At 40.5% G+C, this 17715-nt stretch overlaps 1 protein-coding gene across 4 annotated transcripts in view; it reads left to right on the top strand.

Moving 5' to 3' along the window:
• LOC144696783 (dual specificity protein phosphatase CDC14A-like) overlaps nt 1-17715 on the top strand; it is a 187523-nt gene that overhangs the window by 163001 nt on the left and 6807 nt on the right. For 2 of the 4 annotated variants that reach the window (XM_078568516.1, XM_078568526.1), the window contains exons 13-14: nt 6487-6534; nt 12848-12964. In XM_078568516.1, coding sequence (XP_078424642.1) covers nt 6487-6534; nt 12848-12964 — 165 coding nt within the window. Of the gene's footprint in view, nt 1-6486; nt 6535-12847; nt 12965-17715 lie in introns of those variants that run through there. The other 2 variants (XR_013580243.1, XM_078568539.1) reach the window with 2 other exon arrangements.

The raw sequence follows: 17715 nt of genomic DNA, 5'->3' as shown, positions 1-17715 counted from the left end.
TACTCACCACCCTGACTTAGAAATATATTGCAGTTCCTTCACTGCCACTGGGTCAAAATCCTGGAACTCCCTTGCTAACAGCACATGGACTGCAGTGGCTCAAGAAGGCATCTCACTGCCACCTTCTCACGGGCAACTCTGGGTGGGCATTAAATGCTGGCCCAGCCAGCAAAGCCCACATCCCGTAAATGAATTTTAAAAAAAATCTTCTAATCATCGCTCAATATGGGGAAGGTGCCAGAGCACTGGAGGCAAATGTTGACACCCTTATTCAAGAAAGGGTGTAAGGACAGTCCTAGTAACTACAGGCTAATTACTGTAACATCAGTTGTGGGTATGGTTTTGGAAACAATAGCTGGGAGATAAAAAATCAACAGACATTTGCAGAGGTTGGAGTTAATTAAGGATACCAAGCATGGATTTGTAAATGCCAGTTCATCCTTGACTAATCCAACTGAATTATTTGAAGATGCGACAGGAAAAGTTGATGTAGGGAGTGCAATGGATGCTGTCTATATGGATTTTAAGAAAACGTTTCACAAAGCACAACATAAAAGGCTGGTTAACAAAATTGAAGCTCATGGAAAAAGAGGGTCAGTGTCAACTTGGATAAAAAATTGGCTTAAGGACAGAAAATAGTCAGTAATGGTAAGTGGCTATTTTTCAGACTAGAAGGATTGCAGACATGGAGGGTCAGTGTTAGGATCATTGCTTTTTTGATATTTAATTCATTTGTGTTACGGACAGGGTCAGGAGAGTACTGAAACCCTTGTACCCTTTCCCTTACTGTTTGTAATCAGTATGGCTTTGGAAAGGAAGGTGTTTGCTTGTCTTTTACCCCTCTCGAGTATGTACTCAATTTGAATAACAACAGCAAGCTTTTGTGGGTTTTAATAAAGAGGATTGTTTATTCATACAATCACCCTAAATGCCACATGGACACAAACATACACACTTGAGAAAAATACAGTTAAAGAGAATAGGGCACTTTTACAAATTGTAAACAAGAGAATAAATCATTGTTCACGTGATTGGCTCGTTGTAGAAAAACAGTTGTTGCAGGCCTGGTAAAGGAGTCTTTTCCACCCTTGAATTGTAGTTTAGATGAGTTCAAATAGCTGGAGTCAAATATCATGATTATTGTAGGATTTCCTTGAAGAAATGGCTTCTCAAAAGATCATGGTGACCTTATCGAAACATATAAGATTCTTAGGGGGCTTGACAGGATAGATGCTGAGAGGTTGTTTCCCTTTGTGGGAGAGTCTAGGACCAGAGGGCATAATCTCAGAGTGAGGGGGTGCCCATTTAAAACACAGATGAGGAGGAATTTCTTCTCAGAGGACAGTCAATCTGTGGAATTTTTTACCACCGAGGACTGTAGAGGCTGAGCTGTTAAGTATGTTCAAGGCTGAGATAGACAGATTTTTAATCAGTAAGGGAATGAAGGGTTGCAGTGAAAAGGCAGTAAAGTGGAGTTGAGGATCATCAGATCAGCCATGATCTCATTGAATGGCGGAGCAGACTCGATGGGCTGAATGGCCTACTACTGCTCCTACGTCTTATGGTCTTATGAAGCCAGTTCCTTGTTGCTTCCTTACCAGGAGGTCGGGTTTTGTACAGGTGGACTTTTTGAGAGAAAAGGAATCAGGCTGAGAGGCTTTTAAGATTATCACAGCCTCCAGATTCTGGCAAAGATGACAGGACCTTTTTACTGCTGATTTTCTGCAGCCTGAGGTATCGTCTGCAGGCTGCACTTTTAAAAGCCTTTTTTTTTTAAAACGGGTGGCAAAGATGGCTGCCTATCATGTCATCCTTCACAGCTCTCTTCAAAATATGATGTTGGATTTCAGCAAGTTCACTACAACCTAGGTCTTTGTTTTGCAGATATCCCCCCTAGAGGTTTCAGTCAATCATCTTGGTCTCAATGATCCATTCAAGTCATGAAAATTAGTTAGGATGGCTTCAGGATATGGGTGTTCTCAACTCTTTAATCTGGAATGTCCCTTTGTCCTGTTGAGACAGTGTGGCAGTGTTTCCTGGAATCCATAGACTGAGAGTCAGGTTACCCCTTGGCAGCCCAACAAACTGTTTCCATTTTTAAAGGTAAAAGACAGTTCCAGCAGCTTCTATGTGAATACAGTCCACGTTTGAAGTTATGAATAGGACATGCCTTCACTGGACATGACGCTTGGATATTGGAATAGAGAGTAAATTTTCAAAATTTGCCAGCGATACCAAATTTGCAAGTGTAGCAAACAGTGAAATGATACAAATCAACTGCCAACAGGACATAAATAGGCAAGGGGATTGGGCAGGCAAGTGGCAGCTGAAATTTAATATGGAGAAGTGTGAGATTATGCAATTTGGCAGCAGGGATAGGGAGAGGCAATATAGACTTAATGGCACAGTTCTAAAGAGTGTGCACAGACAGAGGCACCTGGTGGTGCACTGGCATAGATCTTTGAATGTGGTAGAACATATTGAGAGAGTGGTTAGTAAAGCATATGAGATTTTGGGCCTCTATTCATGAGGTTTTGAGTACAGAAGCATGGAAGCTATGCTGAACCTTTATAAAGCTTTGGTTAGGCCACAGCTGGAGTATTGAGTTCAGTTCTGGTCGTCACTCTTTTAGGAAAGATGTGAAGGTCCTTGAGAGGGTGCAGAGGAGATTTACCAGAATGGTTCCAGACTTGGGGGATTTTAATCAAAAGTTTAGTTTGGAGAAGCTGGTGATTGAGGAGAGATTTGATAGTGGTGTACAAGACTATAACAGGTTCAGGTAAGTTAGACAAGGAAAAACTTTTCACATTAGCTGATAGTACAAGCACCAAGGAATACGGATTTAAGTTTTTGGACAAGAGGAGCGGTGGTGGGGGGGAGGGATGTGAGGAAGAAATTATTTTTAAGCAATGAGTGATAATGGCATGGAACTTGCTGTCCACAGGGGTGGTGGAAACTCAGACAATAAATTATTTCAAAAGGAAATTGGATGGCACTAAAAGGAAATAACCCTGCAAAGCTCTGGGAATAGAGTGGGGGATTGGGACTGACGGATTGCTCTATGGAGAGCTGGCATAGACTCAATGATCCAAGTGGCTTCCTTCTGTGACATATATGACTCATTGACTCTACAGCCCTGAGTGCAAGTGCACTTCTGATGCAAAGTTTAGACATAAATGAAATTACAACTTGTAGACTACAGTACTAAACATCTCAAATTAACAAATCCTCAGTCTTGCCTGTAAGCTTGCCTACACAATCTTGCAAATTACTCTATTCATTTTTCCCCTGCTTCAGCCGTTTGCCGATCTCTCTCTCTAGCTTTGGATCTGCTCAAAACTTTGTTTGCACACCTCCAAGTTCACCAGGAACATTATCAATCTTTTACAGACACATGGAATTTCTGTACCTTACTGATACATTTGCCTGTCCGTGTGTCCTTTGTACATTGTGCTGTTCAGAATTCAGCAACACAGGCTGGAATTTTCCAGCCCTGTCCACTAGTGGGATCTTCTGGTCCCGCCAAGGTCACTGGACTTTTGGCTGGCTTGCTGTGTCTGCCGTGAGGCTACTCGCCACAATGGGGCTGGGGCCCACCCACTTTTTTTTTTCCCTTCCTCCATCTCCCCCAAATCCTTTAACTGACTGCTTCATTTTATCAGACTTTTCACTACTGCTCACACAAGCCTCCCTACTCCAATACCATTGGCCTCCATTCCAAGTTTTCCCACTTGTACAGTGTAACCTGCAATTTACTGAACTAGTAACCTGTTCCAGTATTAAAAAGACTTTCCTTTCCAGAAAGTTATGGAAAATTGAATTGTTCAGTTTGAAATATTATATAAATGTGACCTTTCAATGATTTCACAAACACTGACATAAGTTAGGGAAGTGGACTAGATTCTGACTGCTCATGAAAAGTGGTCACGTGATGCGCTTGACAAAAACTTGGCATTCTAAGCAGAGGTTCCAAAACTGGCCATCTGTTGACGGCAAGAAAAAAAAAACAGTTGGAGCAGCTTGAGGCATGCCTTGGGATAGTACTAGCACTTGTAATGCCACAGAAATTAATCAGGATTTTGGCAATTTTATTGCTCCTATTAGATTCAACTGGCATTCCTATGATGATTAGTAGATACTTGAGAGCACTACAGGTAGACAAGCAGAATAGAATTTTAAGAGGGAATCCTGGAGACCATTTGCTCTGTGCAGATGGTCAAGATTTCTGAGGTGAAAGGTTTCTGAATGGCCTTCTAAAGGTCCTTGCAATGGCACCAATTTTATTTATTGTACATACAGTTGTATGTACAACTGTAACTGGAGCAATATGATGACCAAAGCATGTGAAAAACACAAAGTAGTCCCAAGGTGGTGGCACTCTGATGGTCAGTTTTTCACATGATTCATCATTCTGACATCTTGGTTCACCCAGCCATTACTTTCCCTTTAAACTAGAGAAAACTTCTAACAGGGACAGTGGCATAATGTACTGTTACTGAACTAGTAATCCAGAGGCCTGAACTAATGCTGCACAGACATGAGTAGAAATCTTAGCATGGCAGCTGAGGGCATTCAATAAATTAAAATAAAATCTAGAATAAAAGGCTAGTCTCAGTAATGATGACCATGAAACCACTGTCATTAAATGAACCCATCTGACTCACTAATATTCTTTAAGGAAGGAAATGAGATGTCCTTACCTAGCCTGGCCTACATGTGACTCCATGTGACAGCATTGTGGGTGACTCTTAACTGCTCCCTGAAATGGTCTAGTCATTTGAAAAGTCAAATAAGGAAAAAAATCAGAATGGACCACTTAGCACCAATCTTGGTAAGAGGTGAATGGAATACCACCACCTGCAAGTTTTGCTCCAAGTCACATACCACCTTGGCTTGGAACTATTATCACTGTTCCTTCACTGTCGCTAGGTCAAAATCCTGGAACCCCCCCTCTCTAACAGTACAATGACTGCAAAGGTCCTTGAGGCCAAAGATGGCAGCTCACCACCACCTTCTCAAGGGTGTTGGGGAATGGCCAATAAATGCTGCCCTTGCCAGCAATACCCAATCTTATGAACAAATATTTTAAAAATGATGAAAAGTAGGGACTTAAGACATTAATAACATTTGGTATCTTTATCCACTTGGTCTTGCCTCAGGAACTGCTTTTTTAAAAAATGGTTCATAACTGTTGACTGAATTTGATTACAAGGATACTCAGTTTGCCATGAGCTCATTCACTATTGTGCATTAATGTAATTTTAGTATAATATATATGCCTATGGCAGAAGCGTTTCTAGTTAAGTTTATGGTTCCAGATGATTGGCAACTAAGTTGTTCTACTGGAATCTGTTACTCGTCCATTGCGTTTTAAGAACAACCTGCATGTAGTAATTTGGCTAGCAGCTTACATGTCTCAGTGCAGTATCTTGTAATGGTTAGTCTTCAATTCTGTAGCAGACAGGCAGTATTAGGTTGATGTGTGTGATCATATTAGTCATAAACTTTAAATTGAGTCATAAACTGAGCAATTGTTCATTTCTTTCCCCTACCCCAAGTACTTTACCTTAATTAATTCAGTGAATCTGAGTGCTGTTTATGTGCAATTTTTGTAAATCTCAATATCTGTGTAGCCCAAAGTACTTGAAGCCTGTTGCCTAATACTTATGTTAGCCTTCTTAACTGTTTACATTGTTTTTGTCATTGTACTTTTTTGTGGCTTTTAAGAGAGAACGTCAGCTTTCTGATTTACCTATATGATAAATGTCAGTTGTGAGGTGGTATTGCCAAACTCAGTGGTTCTATAGCTTCTGTGTCTCTAATACTTTTTTAGATAAACTTGCAAAGTGCTGAATTCTGAGTCCTGAGGGTCCGTGTGCATGTTATTAGGTAATGGCAAATGCAGTGCAGTGCCTGCAGAACTTAGTATGTGTTTGAGAATCTACTCTTGGGTTACTCACTGAAATCAGCAGCTATCAACTTCCCAATTAAAAGCCATGCATCTTAAACTATATTTAAAAAGAGCAAATATTTATTGGATGTTCTGAACCACCACCTTCTCAAGGGCAATTAGGGATGGGCAATAAATGCTGGCCTAGCCAGCAATGCCCTCATCTATGAATGAATAATTTTTAAAAATTGTCTTCCTACAATATTGTAGAGCTTGAGATGTGTAATTGAGTGCATGGGACAGAAATGTATCAACTAATGGATTTTGTTTCCTCTCCTTTAAATCTAAACTTCAAAATTCACAGCTAGTTTCACTCTATAGGCCTTAAAACAAATTATTTGATTCTTTTAAATTTCTCATGTTTGTAAGGCATAGTATTTACTCCTGTGTTTAACTGCTTGTCTTATACCATTTCAATGTAGTGTGTCCCCTTTTTCTCTTATATAAATCAGAGGTTTCTGTTCTGCCAGCTAATTGTTTATTAGTTGACTTGCACTTGCTTGCCTAATGAATTGATTTTGCATCATCCATTTCAGATTGGAAGAGAACAAAATGCACACACGGTCATCATCCCAGGCATTCAGGTATGTGTCTGCCTGTTTTGCATTGGTGGTATTTTATTGTGTCACAACTGACAGCTTTTAAATAAGGAATGTCATTCGACTTACCCCATTATAATTGCCTTTGTTTTAACACAGTAGTACATGCAGAAGCAGCATGTGATAGACAGAGCTTTGCAATCCGCAATCCCACAGTGAATGGATCAGATCAAAGCTCTGCAGCCCTGTTGCATCCAATCATTATTGGTGGTGGACAGTTAAAACAACTAATGGGAGGAGGAGAGTCCACAAATACCCATCCTCAGTGATGTGGGAGCCCAGCAGATCATTGCAAGTGCTTCAGCCTTGTATTTTGCAATCATCTTCAGCTAGAAGAGTGGTGGATAATCCTTTTCCTGAGGTGCCCAGAATTGCATATGTCCAATTTGATTCACTCTGTGATATCAGGAAATGGCTGAAGATGCTGGCTATTGCAAAGGCTATGGGCCCTGACAACATTCTGCCAATAGTTCTGAAGACATGCTCCAGAACAGGCTGCACCCCTAGACAAGCTGTTCCAACACAGCTACAACACTGGCATCTACCAGGAAATGTGGAAAATTGCCCAGGTGTGTCCTTTCCGCAAAAAAGCAGGACAAATCAAAATGACCAACTACTGCCCCATCAGTCTACTCTCGATCATCAGCAAGGTGATGGATGGTATTGGTGACAATGTGATCAAGTGGCACTTGCACAGCAACAACCTCATCGATGCTTAGTTTGGGTTCCATAGGGCCATTTGGCTCCTGACCTTACTAGAGCCTTGTCCAAACATGGACAACAGTGCTGAACTGGAGGTGAGCTGAGAATGACTGCCCTTGACATCAGGCAGCATTTGACCGAATGCAGCACCTTGGCGAAATTGAAGTCAGTGGGAATCGAGGGGAAAACTTTCCACTGGTTTGGACAGATTAGCTAGGGAGAAGCTTCTGGGCAGAGTAGCTGGGTAGAAACTGTTCTCATCTGTGGAAAGATCGCGAACCAGAGGGCACAAGATACAAGATAATTGGTGAAAGAAGCAGTGTCGGCATGAGGAAAAACTTTTTCATGAAGCGAGTGGTTATGATCTGGAATGGATTACCTGGGAGTGTGGTTGGAGGTGTTCAAAAGGGAATTGGATTATTGTCTGAAAAGGAAGAATGCGCAGGGCTGCGTGGAGAAGGTGGGGGAAAAGCATGAGGTGAATTGCTTTTTCAGAGTGTCAGCACAGACGTGATGGACCAAATGGCAGCCCCTGTACCGTAACGATTCTGTGGTTGGTGTATTAACTAGCACAAAGGAAGATAGTCGTAGTTGTTGGAGGCCAATCATCTCAGCATTAAAACATTGCTGCAGGCAATCCTCTGGGGTGTAGTGCCTTTGGCCAACTATGCTTATCAATGGTCTACCCTCTATCATAACAGATGGCACAGACGTGATGAGTTGCACGCTACAACCATTCTATGATTCTATAACATCAGAAGTGGGGATGTTCGCTGATGATTACACAATGTTCAGTTCCATTCACGATTCCTCCAATCCTGAAGCAGTCCGTATCCATGTGCAGCAAGAACTAGACAACATTCAGACTTAGGCTGATAAGTGGCAAGTAATATTCACACCTCACAAGTGCCAGGCAATGACCATCTCCAACAAGATAGAATCTAACCATCTCCCTTTGATATTCAACTGGATTAACATTTGAATCCCCACCAATGGTGGTTACCATTGACTAGAAGCTGAACTGGACCAGACATATAAATACTGTGGTTATAAGAGCAGGTCAGAGGCTGGGAATTCCATGGTGAGTAACTCACTTCCTACTCCCCAACGCCTGTCCACTACCTGCAAGGCACAAATCAGGAGTGTGATGGAATACTCCACACTTGCCTGGATGAGTCCAGCTCCAACAACACTCAATAAGCTCGACACCATCCAGGACAAAGCAACCCACTTGATCAGCATCCCAACTACCACGGATGTACAGTGGCAGGAGTGTGTACCATCTACAAGATACACTGCAGCAATTCGCCAAGGCACCTTCGACAGCACCTTCCAAACCAGCGACCTCTACCACCTAGGAGGACAAGAGCAACAGATGCATGGGAACACTGTTATGATCCCAGCTAATGTTACTCCTGGACAAGCCAGATCCCAGGGTGGAACCCCACTTGATTGATCCAAATTTTTATTTTTTGTTTAGATATGTGGAGAGTGGCTACTGAACAGAGTCACAGGAGTCAGCTGATGAATTTTTAACAAAAGAATAAAACATTTATTAAACAAAAGATGAACTATATTACAATACTCCTTCACCCACAACTTTACCTTCACAGATATATTCAGATACGTTAGGACAGCACAAGTTACAAAAGCTATCTTCTACTCTATCATTCACAATAAGTACACAGTCCATGTAAACCAATAGGCAACCTGTAGTCAGGCAAACCACACCCTGAAACTACGTGACAGATGCCACCCCAAACAGATGCAATGAATCTCTCATCACCTCCTCCCAGATGCCTGTCACACCGTGAGCCAACTGGTCTCACTGAATTGTCTTTCACATGAGGGTTTCCAATCTCCGCTGTCTAAGAACTCGCTTTGGAATCCTTTCTCAAATCCTCTCAGACGCCTTCCACAAGGATCCACCTCCAGGGTTTTGAATTCTCCTTCCAATGTTCCTTTCCCCTGGATCACCATGTGCATTCAAGCTTCCTTCTACACACTCTCAAATGTTCAGTGGTGCCAACACAACACCACTGCTTCACGTGCCCATGGTAAAGAGTTACAGACCTTCAGCTGTTTCTTTGGATCTTCTGGCTTCTGGCAAGCTGATATTGCTTTAAATCTGTGTCCTGCAGCTTCTCCCTTTAAGCTTGGAGCTTAGCGCCTCCCTCTCTGCTCCTTACTTTCACTTCCACAGGTTAGGAACTTTTCCAATCTCCTGTTCTCCCTTTGACCAGAAGGCCTTCTTGGGGGCCCCCCCTTTCTGTCTCACTACTTGGCTTTGGGAGCTTTCAGTTCTTATGGCAAATCTGCTCTCTCTAGCTCCCTCTCTCTGTAGACTGCTGACAACTTGGTATCTCCCTTGAGATCCTGCGCTCACTTGACATTCACTGTTACTTTAACTTTAGAGCAACTTATCTAAGATTCTTCGATTTATTTTCTTCAGCAGACTGCTAGTATGCCAGCTAGAGAGGACCCCTATTGCTAGGCAACAGTACAGTTTTTTCTACTTTGTTTTATCTTCCCTTCAAGAATCATAAAATCTCATTAGAATGCAGGTACACAAACAAAGCCTTAGACCTGCTGTCTCCACTCTAAAATGAAACTAGATCCCAGATTTCACCTTTTTAGCCCACAAATAGAAAAATGTACATTAAACTTGAAGCTAAAACTTAATCTTAAAGCTATAGCTTATTCCTAACACTCTCAAATACACATATAACTTACTTAACCTCTCGAGTTACTAACATCACCAAGCCATGCACCATCCAGACTTGGAACTATGTCGCCGTTCCTTGACTGTCACTGGGTCAAAACCCTGGAACTCACTCCCTAACAGCACTGTGGGTGTACCTACACAGATGGACTGCAGTGGTTTAAGAAGGCAGCTCAACACCAATTTCCCAAGGGGAATCACTGGCAAGACCAGCATTTATTGCCCACCCCTAATTGCTGTTGAGAAAGTGGAAGGTGGTGGTGAGCTGCCGCCTTGAACCGCTACAGTCCATGTGTTGTAGGTACACCCACAGTGCTGTTAGGATGGGAGTTCCAGGATTTTCACCCAGTGACAGTGAAGGAATGGCGATATATTTCCAAGTCAGGCTGGCGTTTGGCTTGGAGGGGTACTTGCAGATGGTGGAGTTCCCATACAGTGCTGCCCTTGTCCTTCTAGGCGGTAGAGGTTGTGGAGAAGATGCTGTCGAAGGAAGCTTGGCTTCAATCAGTGGTGAATTTTCCCTAATTCCCATTGACTTCAATTTTACTAGGGCTCCTTGATGTCACACTTGGACACTTGCTGCCTTGATATGATGTACAGTCATTCTCACCTCACCTCTGGAATTCAATTCTTTTGTCCATGTTTGGGCCAAGGCTATATGAAGTCGAGCCAAATGGTCCTGCAGAATCCAAACTGAGCATCGATGAGTAGGTTATTGCTGAGTAAATACTGCTTGACAGCACTGTCAACGACACCTTCTATCACTTGGCTGGTGATTTGAGAGTATATTGATGGGGCAGTAATCAGCTGGATTGAATTTGTCCTGTTTTTTCTGGTCAGGTCCTATCTGGTCAGTTTTCCACATTGTCAGGTAGATGCCAGTGCTTTGGCTGTACTGGAACAGCTTGGCTAGTGGTGCAGCTAGTTCTGCCGCACAAGCCTTCAGTACTACTGCTGGGATGTTATCAGGACCCATAGCTTCTGTATCCAGTGCCTTCAGTTGTTTCTTGATCTCATGTGGAGTGAATCTAATTGCCCAAATACTGCATCTGTGACACTGGAAACCTTGGGAGGAGACTAAGACGAGTCATCCACTCAACACTACTGGCTGAAGATGATTGCAAATGTTTCAGCCTTGTGGTTTGTACTGATGTGCTGGGCTCCCTGATCATTGTGATGGGATATTTGTGGACTTCCCTCCTCCCATTAGTTGTTTAATTGTCCACCACCATCTGGATGTGGAAAGACTGCAGAGTTTCTGGATATGAAGTGAACTTGCTTTGCATTAGTACAGTTTTGTAGTGAAATTTATATTTTCTTAATGATTTACCAGCATGTATATGTAAAGTTAAGAATGTGGTAACTAGGAATTTTACTAAAAAAAAATGTTATCTAGATCTACCAGATTTTGTACTTGTAATTCCGAGATGCACTTATTCTTCTAATTACCTTTTGGTATGTAATCTTCAACCTGCAGCCACTAAGATAAACACATCATTTAAACTAAGGCCATTTTAAAAAATACTTAATAATTTGTTAGCGTTTTATCTTGAGAGTTCATGGCATTGAGGTAGTGCTGTTTCATTTAGGTGTTTAATAAAGTTTGTCTTTTCTTTGATATTAAGCTTTACAAAGTTTACCATCTATATTCAACCAACATTTGGAATTAATTTTCCAAAATTTCAAGCTTCAAAGGACATGATTGAAGCAAATCCATATGTAAATAGCATTATAATTGAGTCACCAGTTTACATAATTTTAAGAACGATTTGTTTACAGCCAATTAAATTGTCAGTTTATCAGAGTATAGGTAAAACATAGTAACAGGTTCAAGTTAAAGAGAATAGGAAAAGAAGTGAGGCAGAGATGTGTAGAATATGGGCTTTGGTTAACATGGAGCATCTTCGTTATGTCAGATTTTGCTCTATATTAACAGTCTTGCTTCCAAATCATAAGGTCACGGGTTCAAGTCCCACTTCGTAGAATTTAACCACATAATCGAAGCTGACCTTTCAGTGTAGTAATGATGGAGTGCTGCACTGTCTGAGATGCTGTCTTTCAAATGAAATGTTAAGCCAGAAATTTGTAAAAGACCCCATGGCACTATTTGAATAAAAGCAAGGATTTGGCGGGGAAGGTGGGGTAGGGGGAGTCTCCCCGTGTTATGCTCACCATTTATCTAGTTCTTCATCTTATTCCTGTTTAAGAGATGTTGCTTTATGTGAGCAAATTGGCTGCTGCACTTTCCTACATTACAGCATGGTTACAATTCAAAGTACTTTCTTGACTGTGAAGCTCTATGGAATGTCCTGATGTTGTGGAGACAGTATATAATTGCAAGGCCATTCTTGAAGTAAGCACTAACAGATCATGTTGAAAATGTAGGAGTGAAAAGAGGGAGGATGATGAGGGAGAAGCTTCCTATAAGATGTTTCATTTCAATACCAGAAGCATGCAAACAATGGAGGGGAAGAGGAAGAGCTTTAGTATATTGTTGCCAGTATAATACTGAAATATGTGCAAAATATTTGTAAACAAGATATCCCTAAGCATAAAATATTTTATTAAGAGACATCTGAATTGACCCTGCTGTTCTTGAATTGAATTAAAATATATATTAAATTGTGATTCAAAATTCCATTCAGTTTGTCCCTAATAATATTGATGTGGGTTAAAAAAAAAATTGCAATAACACAAAGTTGAACTGTTTTATTTAACCCACAAGAAGCAGCAAATTATAATCAATGTACATGTTTCACAAACAGTAAAAATTATCAGGTTGCACTTCATTTTAAACAAATTGCTAATTTGGTGACCTTTTTTAAATGCACATGTTTTCTATTTGCATTCCATTTTAACTGCAAACAAACATAGGATAATACTGCAGTCTAGCACACAGAGTTGCAAGCCTCCTAATCCATGTGCCATTCCTGGCATAAGCTCTATGAGCAAACGGACAACCAGATCCATGGCTGCAAACAATAATCTGAGGTAAGGAAATATTTTTTGAGTAAATTTCTCAAAAGCAGCTTAATATAATAAACCTAATATTCTCTTGAACAGTACTAAGTATGAGATTTCCAAAAAAAGTCAATGTTTTAGTTTTAAAAATGTATCGATTGTCCACACATAATGAAACATGAATGGATTCTCAATTTTCTGCTCCGATTTAAAATTTCTACTGGCAACTTAGGGACCTGGATAAAACTAAACAAGCATAGTCTAGTTATGCAAAAGCAGTCACTTGTAAAATAGAAGCCGGCATAAGTTGTTGATGTTGCATCGGTGGAAGCAATGCTGTCAATTACCGTCAGAATGAAATATTTTTAATACCGTTGGAAAAATGAGAATGGATGCTGCATACTCTGGCAACTCCTGCATAGTAAGAATCTAGGAATAGATTAAGTGCTGCTGTTCAATATTGTAAAACACCTGGAGAATACATTCATGCTCAAATATTCTATTTGGTAGTTCAATTTAAAGTACATACGCCAGCCAGTATCCATTATAAGCCATAGGTCTGCATTATCAAAGGCAATTTATAGATAACTTCCATATTTCTACAGACAGTCTTAAAATATTTATTCTTTGTGCTGTTTAAATCAAACTTAGGAACATATATGTATATATTTTAGGGGTGGTATCTTTACTGTAATGGGACAATCTAAATGATCTGTTTAGAGCAGTGGTTCTCAAACTGGGGTGCACAAACTCCTGAGGGTCCGCAGAGACCATTCAGGGGTTCTGTGTTGCATGATCAACCCAGGTGATGTGGGTGATTGCTCAGGGCAGCATGGCTAAGAGTAAGCCAGTGAGGTATGGCCAGAAGTGCTCTGCTGTCAGCCCACCCCTGTGCTTCTCTACCCCTGCTGTTGTAGTGCACTCTGTTCCTACTCCCCACTTTTCTCTTCGATCTCCCCAGGTTCCTGTTTTCCCCCTGCTTCCCTAGGACTTTTACCAGGTTCTGCTCTTCCTGGGTTCTTGATCACTCTCTGCTACTGTCAAGGATAGACAGAAACTGCAGGGAGAAACAGGCACATCCATATCATTGATAGCTGTACGTAAATATCTGTTCTTTTAAAAGAATTATAAAGAAAACTCTTTACATGCAGCATTTTCATATTATGGGTATAAGATAATATTATTTAGATAGGAGATTGTGATTTCTAATCTATTTGAAAAGAGATCTTTCAACCAAAAAGGTCTGTGAACCACTGGCTTAGAGAGGAAAGTAGTTAAATGAATTACTTAATGTTTAGCTATGGTGGCATCATTGCTAGCAGTTTCTTTTGCATTTTCTTCCTGAAAATGCTTGGGGGGAAGAAACTGAGATGGTCAAGGATTCACAATGTCTTGATGTCAATGAATACGTTCAGAGCATGATCCTAATTAATGACAAATGGTCATAAGAGAAAGCACAAAATATTCATTTGAAAGAAAAAGTGTGCATGGGCTTGGTGGGGTGCAGAATATTTAAGACGTTTTTAGGTTGTTGACTGGAATTTCCAGTTCTAAATGGAGCTGCCATTTTTTTTTAATCTAAGCTGATACTATTCCATGAACCCCAATTTTGGTAATCAACCTTTTTTGTGGTATTTTATTAAACACTTCTTTAACATCTATATGGACAACATCAGCTGTATTCCCTTCATCACCCTTCCCTGTTACTTAATCAAAAAATTCAATTAGATTAGTCGAGCATGATCTGTCTTTTACAAATCCATATTGGCGATCCTTGATTAACTCAAATAAAAACATAAAATGCTGGAAAAACTCAGCAGGTCTGGCAGCATCTATGGAGAGAGAAAAACAGAGTTAACACTTCGAGCCCATACGACTCTTCTGCAAATATGACTCACTCTGCAAATGCCTGTTGATTTTTTTCCCCCCTGGTATTGTTTCTAAACCTTACCCACCACTGATGTTAAAGTGTCTGGTCTGTAGTTACTAGCACTGTCCTTACATTCTTTCTTGAATAAGAGTGTCATATTTGCCACACTCCAATCTTTTGAGTGACCACCTCCTGCCGCACTCCTCAGTTTTCAGAGAATTTCCCAAATCCACTACCAGCAGGAAAACCCGCTCTGATGATTCTTCTTCCGCCTGGCCACACTAGGGTGAATCTCCCAGATTCCTTAGGTGGCTTCCGAATGCATTTCTTCGACTAGAGATCGTATCCCTCCCGCAGCCGGCTTCATTTGCTTACAAAGAACTTGCAGCTTCTTCTCTCTGCTGACCACAGCAGCTACTGTTCTTTTCCTTGCTCTTTTCCTGCTGCCCAAAAGCTTGCAGCTGGCAAGCCTGTTTACTGTTAGCACAAGTGCCCTGCTCTTCGTTCCCAGATGTGAGAAATTTGCACCCTGCTCAGCCAGTCCCTTGACTCAGCCAGGCTTGTTGTCAGGCAGAATTTGGAACAGTCCCATGACCCCCTTCATTTTAAGCTAAGTTTAAAGGCACAGTTCAAAATATAATAATCTTATAAACCTCACAAATTGTAACACTTCCTCCTAAGAAATGAAGAGTTATCGCCATAGTAATGAGTCTTCAAAAACACTAGCCAAAATATAACAACTTATAACATTCATACACTTTAACAACTAACTTACTACATACAAGTATCATTCTCCCACCATGCTGTCACTTTTCCCATTAAACAATCCACCGTGGCAGCATCACAAGATTTAACCTGTATTAATCCAAATACATGTAACAGTTAGGATTTAAAGTCCTCTTTGCTACTCTTCTGAAAGTCCTCCCTTATGACTGAGGATTGGTTTCATTGCTAGAGGTTCCTTTCTCATGACGATTAAAATTCATGATATGCTTGGTTAAAGGATGGTGTAATTGATTCAGTCTGGGAAACTTCATCAAGAACAATATTGCTAACTTCTGGTAGTCCCCTTGGCTTTTGAATCCCAGCAGGTATAAATCGTAGACTTGGAAGAAATTCTCTTTTTACCCATCTCCGGACTCGGTATTTCCATTTGTTTTCCTTTAGAAACCGTCTGTGAAACGTGGCCCAGGTTTTAACATCTGATCTCCAATTTCTTCCACGGCTGTAGGTTTTTTAATGTCTAACTCCACAAAAAAAGTCTCAGTTTGGCAACTATCCAAGTCATTTTTCTCTCTTTTTTAAACACAGGATTATGGTTCTCCTTCCTTAAGAATCTTGTTGACATTATGTTTATGTTCTGATAAAAGTTCTTGACATTCTTATATAATCAGCTCTCGCAGTCTGTTACATTCTTTGTTTTTTGCCTTCCCATTCAGTGCAAGTTTTGTTTAATTTTTTTGGAGCAAGAGCCCCGGCGTCTTCATTTTGAAGTTTCATTTTAGGCCCCAGAATTTTAAACTGGCCTCGTAATTCTACAGTAACAGCATCAGTTAGAGCCAAATCATTTTGGGTTAAAGCACTGTCTCTCTGTCCATTAGCCTAGAGCACCTCTGCTGTATTCAGTTTGACACCTGTAGCTTCGGATCTGCAGGTAATTTCAAACCAGACAGATTCAGTTCATATGCATTTGGCATGACCCCTTTGTCACCAGTCAAAGATTTCAAGGGTTCTTTACTCTCAGAAGTCTGAGCTTTTGATTCTTTGGACATATCTTTAGTGAAAACAGTACTTTCTAAAGCAGGGTTACAAATAGTCCTTGATTCCTCTGGTATATTGTCAATTTCAATATACTTGTCTACCATTTCTGGAGATGGTAGCACTTTATAGCTCACCAGGTAATTTCCTAGTATAAAATCAATATCATTTGTAGGCAATTTTGAGACCACTCCAAAAATAACAGACCTATTGACTAAAGCACAATTCAAATTCACTCTACACAAGGGAACAGGTAAACAATTTCCATCAATACCCTCGATCAATATACTTTATTTAGCGAGCTCTCTGGAAAGAAATTCATTTTTTTGCTAACATCAAGCTTTGAGCTGATCCTGTATCCCGAAGAATAACTAACTATCTTTCTGGCTCCTTTATCAGACAAAAATTGTGTTACTTTACCCCCAAATACTTCCATTATCTTTTGTCTCTGATTTGCGCTACTGTAAATACATCAGATGGTACCTATTTGTCACAAGCTTCACTCACTGGTACAGCATTTTCTGGAAAAACACTAGACATTCCCATGAAGGCTACTGACTTTGCTTTCAACTTCCAGCACATGCTCAGCTTCATGGCAAAAGTAGTGTCGGTCTCTTCGAGTCACTTTTTATCTCACACTGTCTCTTTCACTTCTCTAAGAAGCATAGGTCTTTTCTGCTATCCCTCGCATTGCAATTAGTGCCCTGTTCACTATCAACTTGTTTATCTCTTCAGCTTGTGTGTGGGTTTGCTGTTCCCTGCATGTTTGTGGGATAATTCAAAACTATCTGCCAAAACTGCAGCTTCCCTTGGTTTTGAAACTTTACATTTTTTCTAGATTGAACCTGATTCCTAACGGAGTACTGGTTATAAATTCTTCCATTAACATAATCTCTCTTCAGGTTTTCAAAATCTTGATGAAGTTTTATCGCCCTATACCATTGATCAAACACTATTTCTTTTTCTCTAGCAAATTCCACAAACATCCAAATCTCTGTCTCATTCAGATTTCTAAATTTTTGCCTATTAGCCTCTGGTACTAAGCACAGCAGTCTTTACATAGTCATAATCTTTAGACTGTTCAGTAGAAAAAGTTGAATAAACCTCCCAACACTTTCCTACTAAAACTTTGTATTAGGATTGTCCAGATTTC

Source organism: Cetorhinus maximus, chromosome 2, assembly GCF_964194155.1.
Source record: "Cetorhinus maximus chromosome 2, sCetMax3.hap1.1, whole genome shotgun sequence".
Classification (NCBI taxonomy): domain Eukaryota; kingdom Metazoa; phylum Chordata; class Chondrichthyes; order Lamniformes; family Cetorhinidae; genus Cetorhinus; species Cetorhinus maximus.
This window is presented reverse-complemented; position numbering and strand designations above follow the sequence as displayed.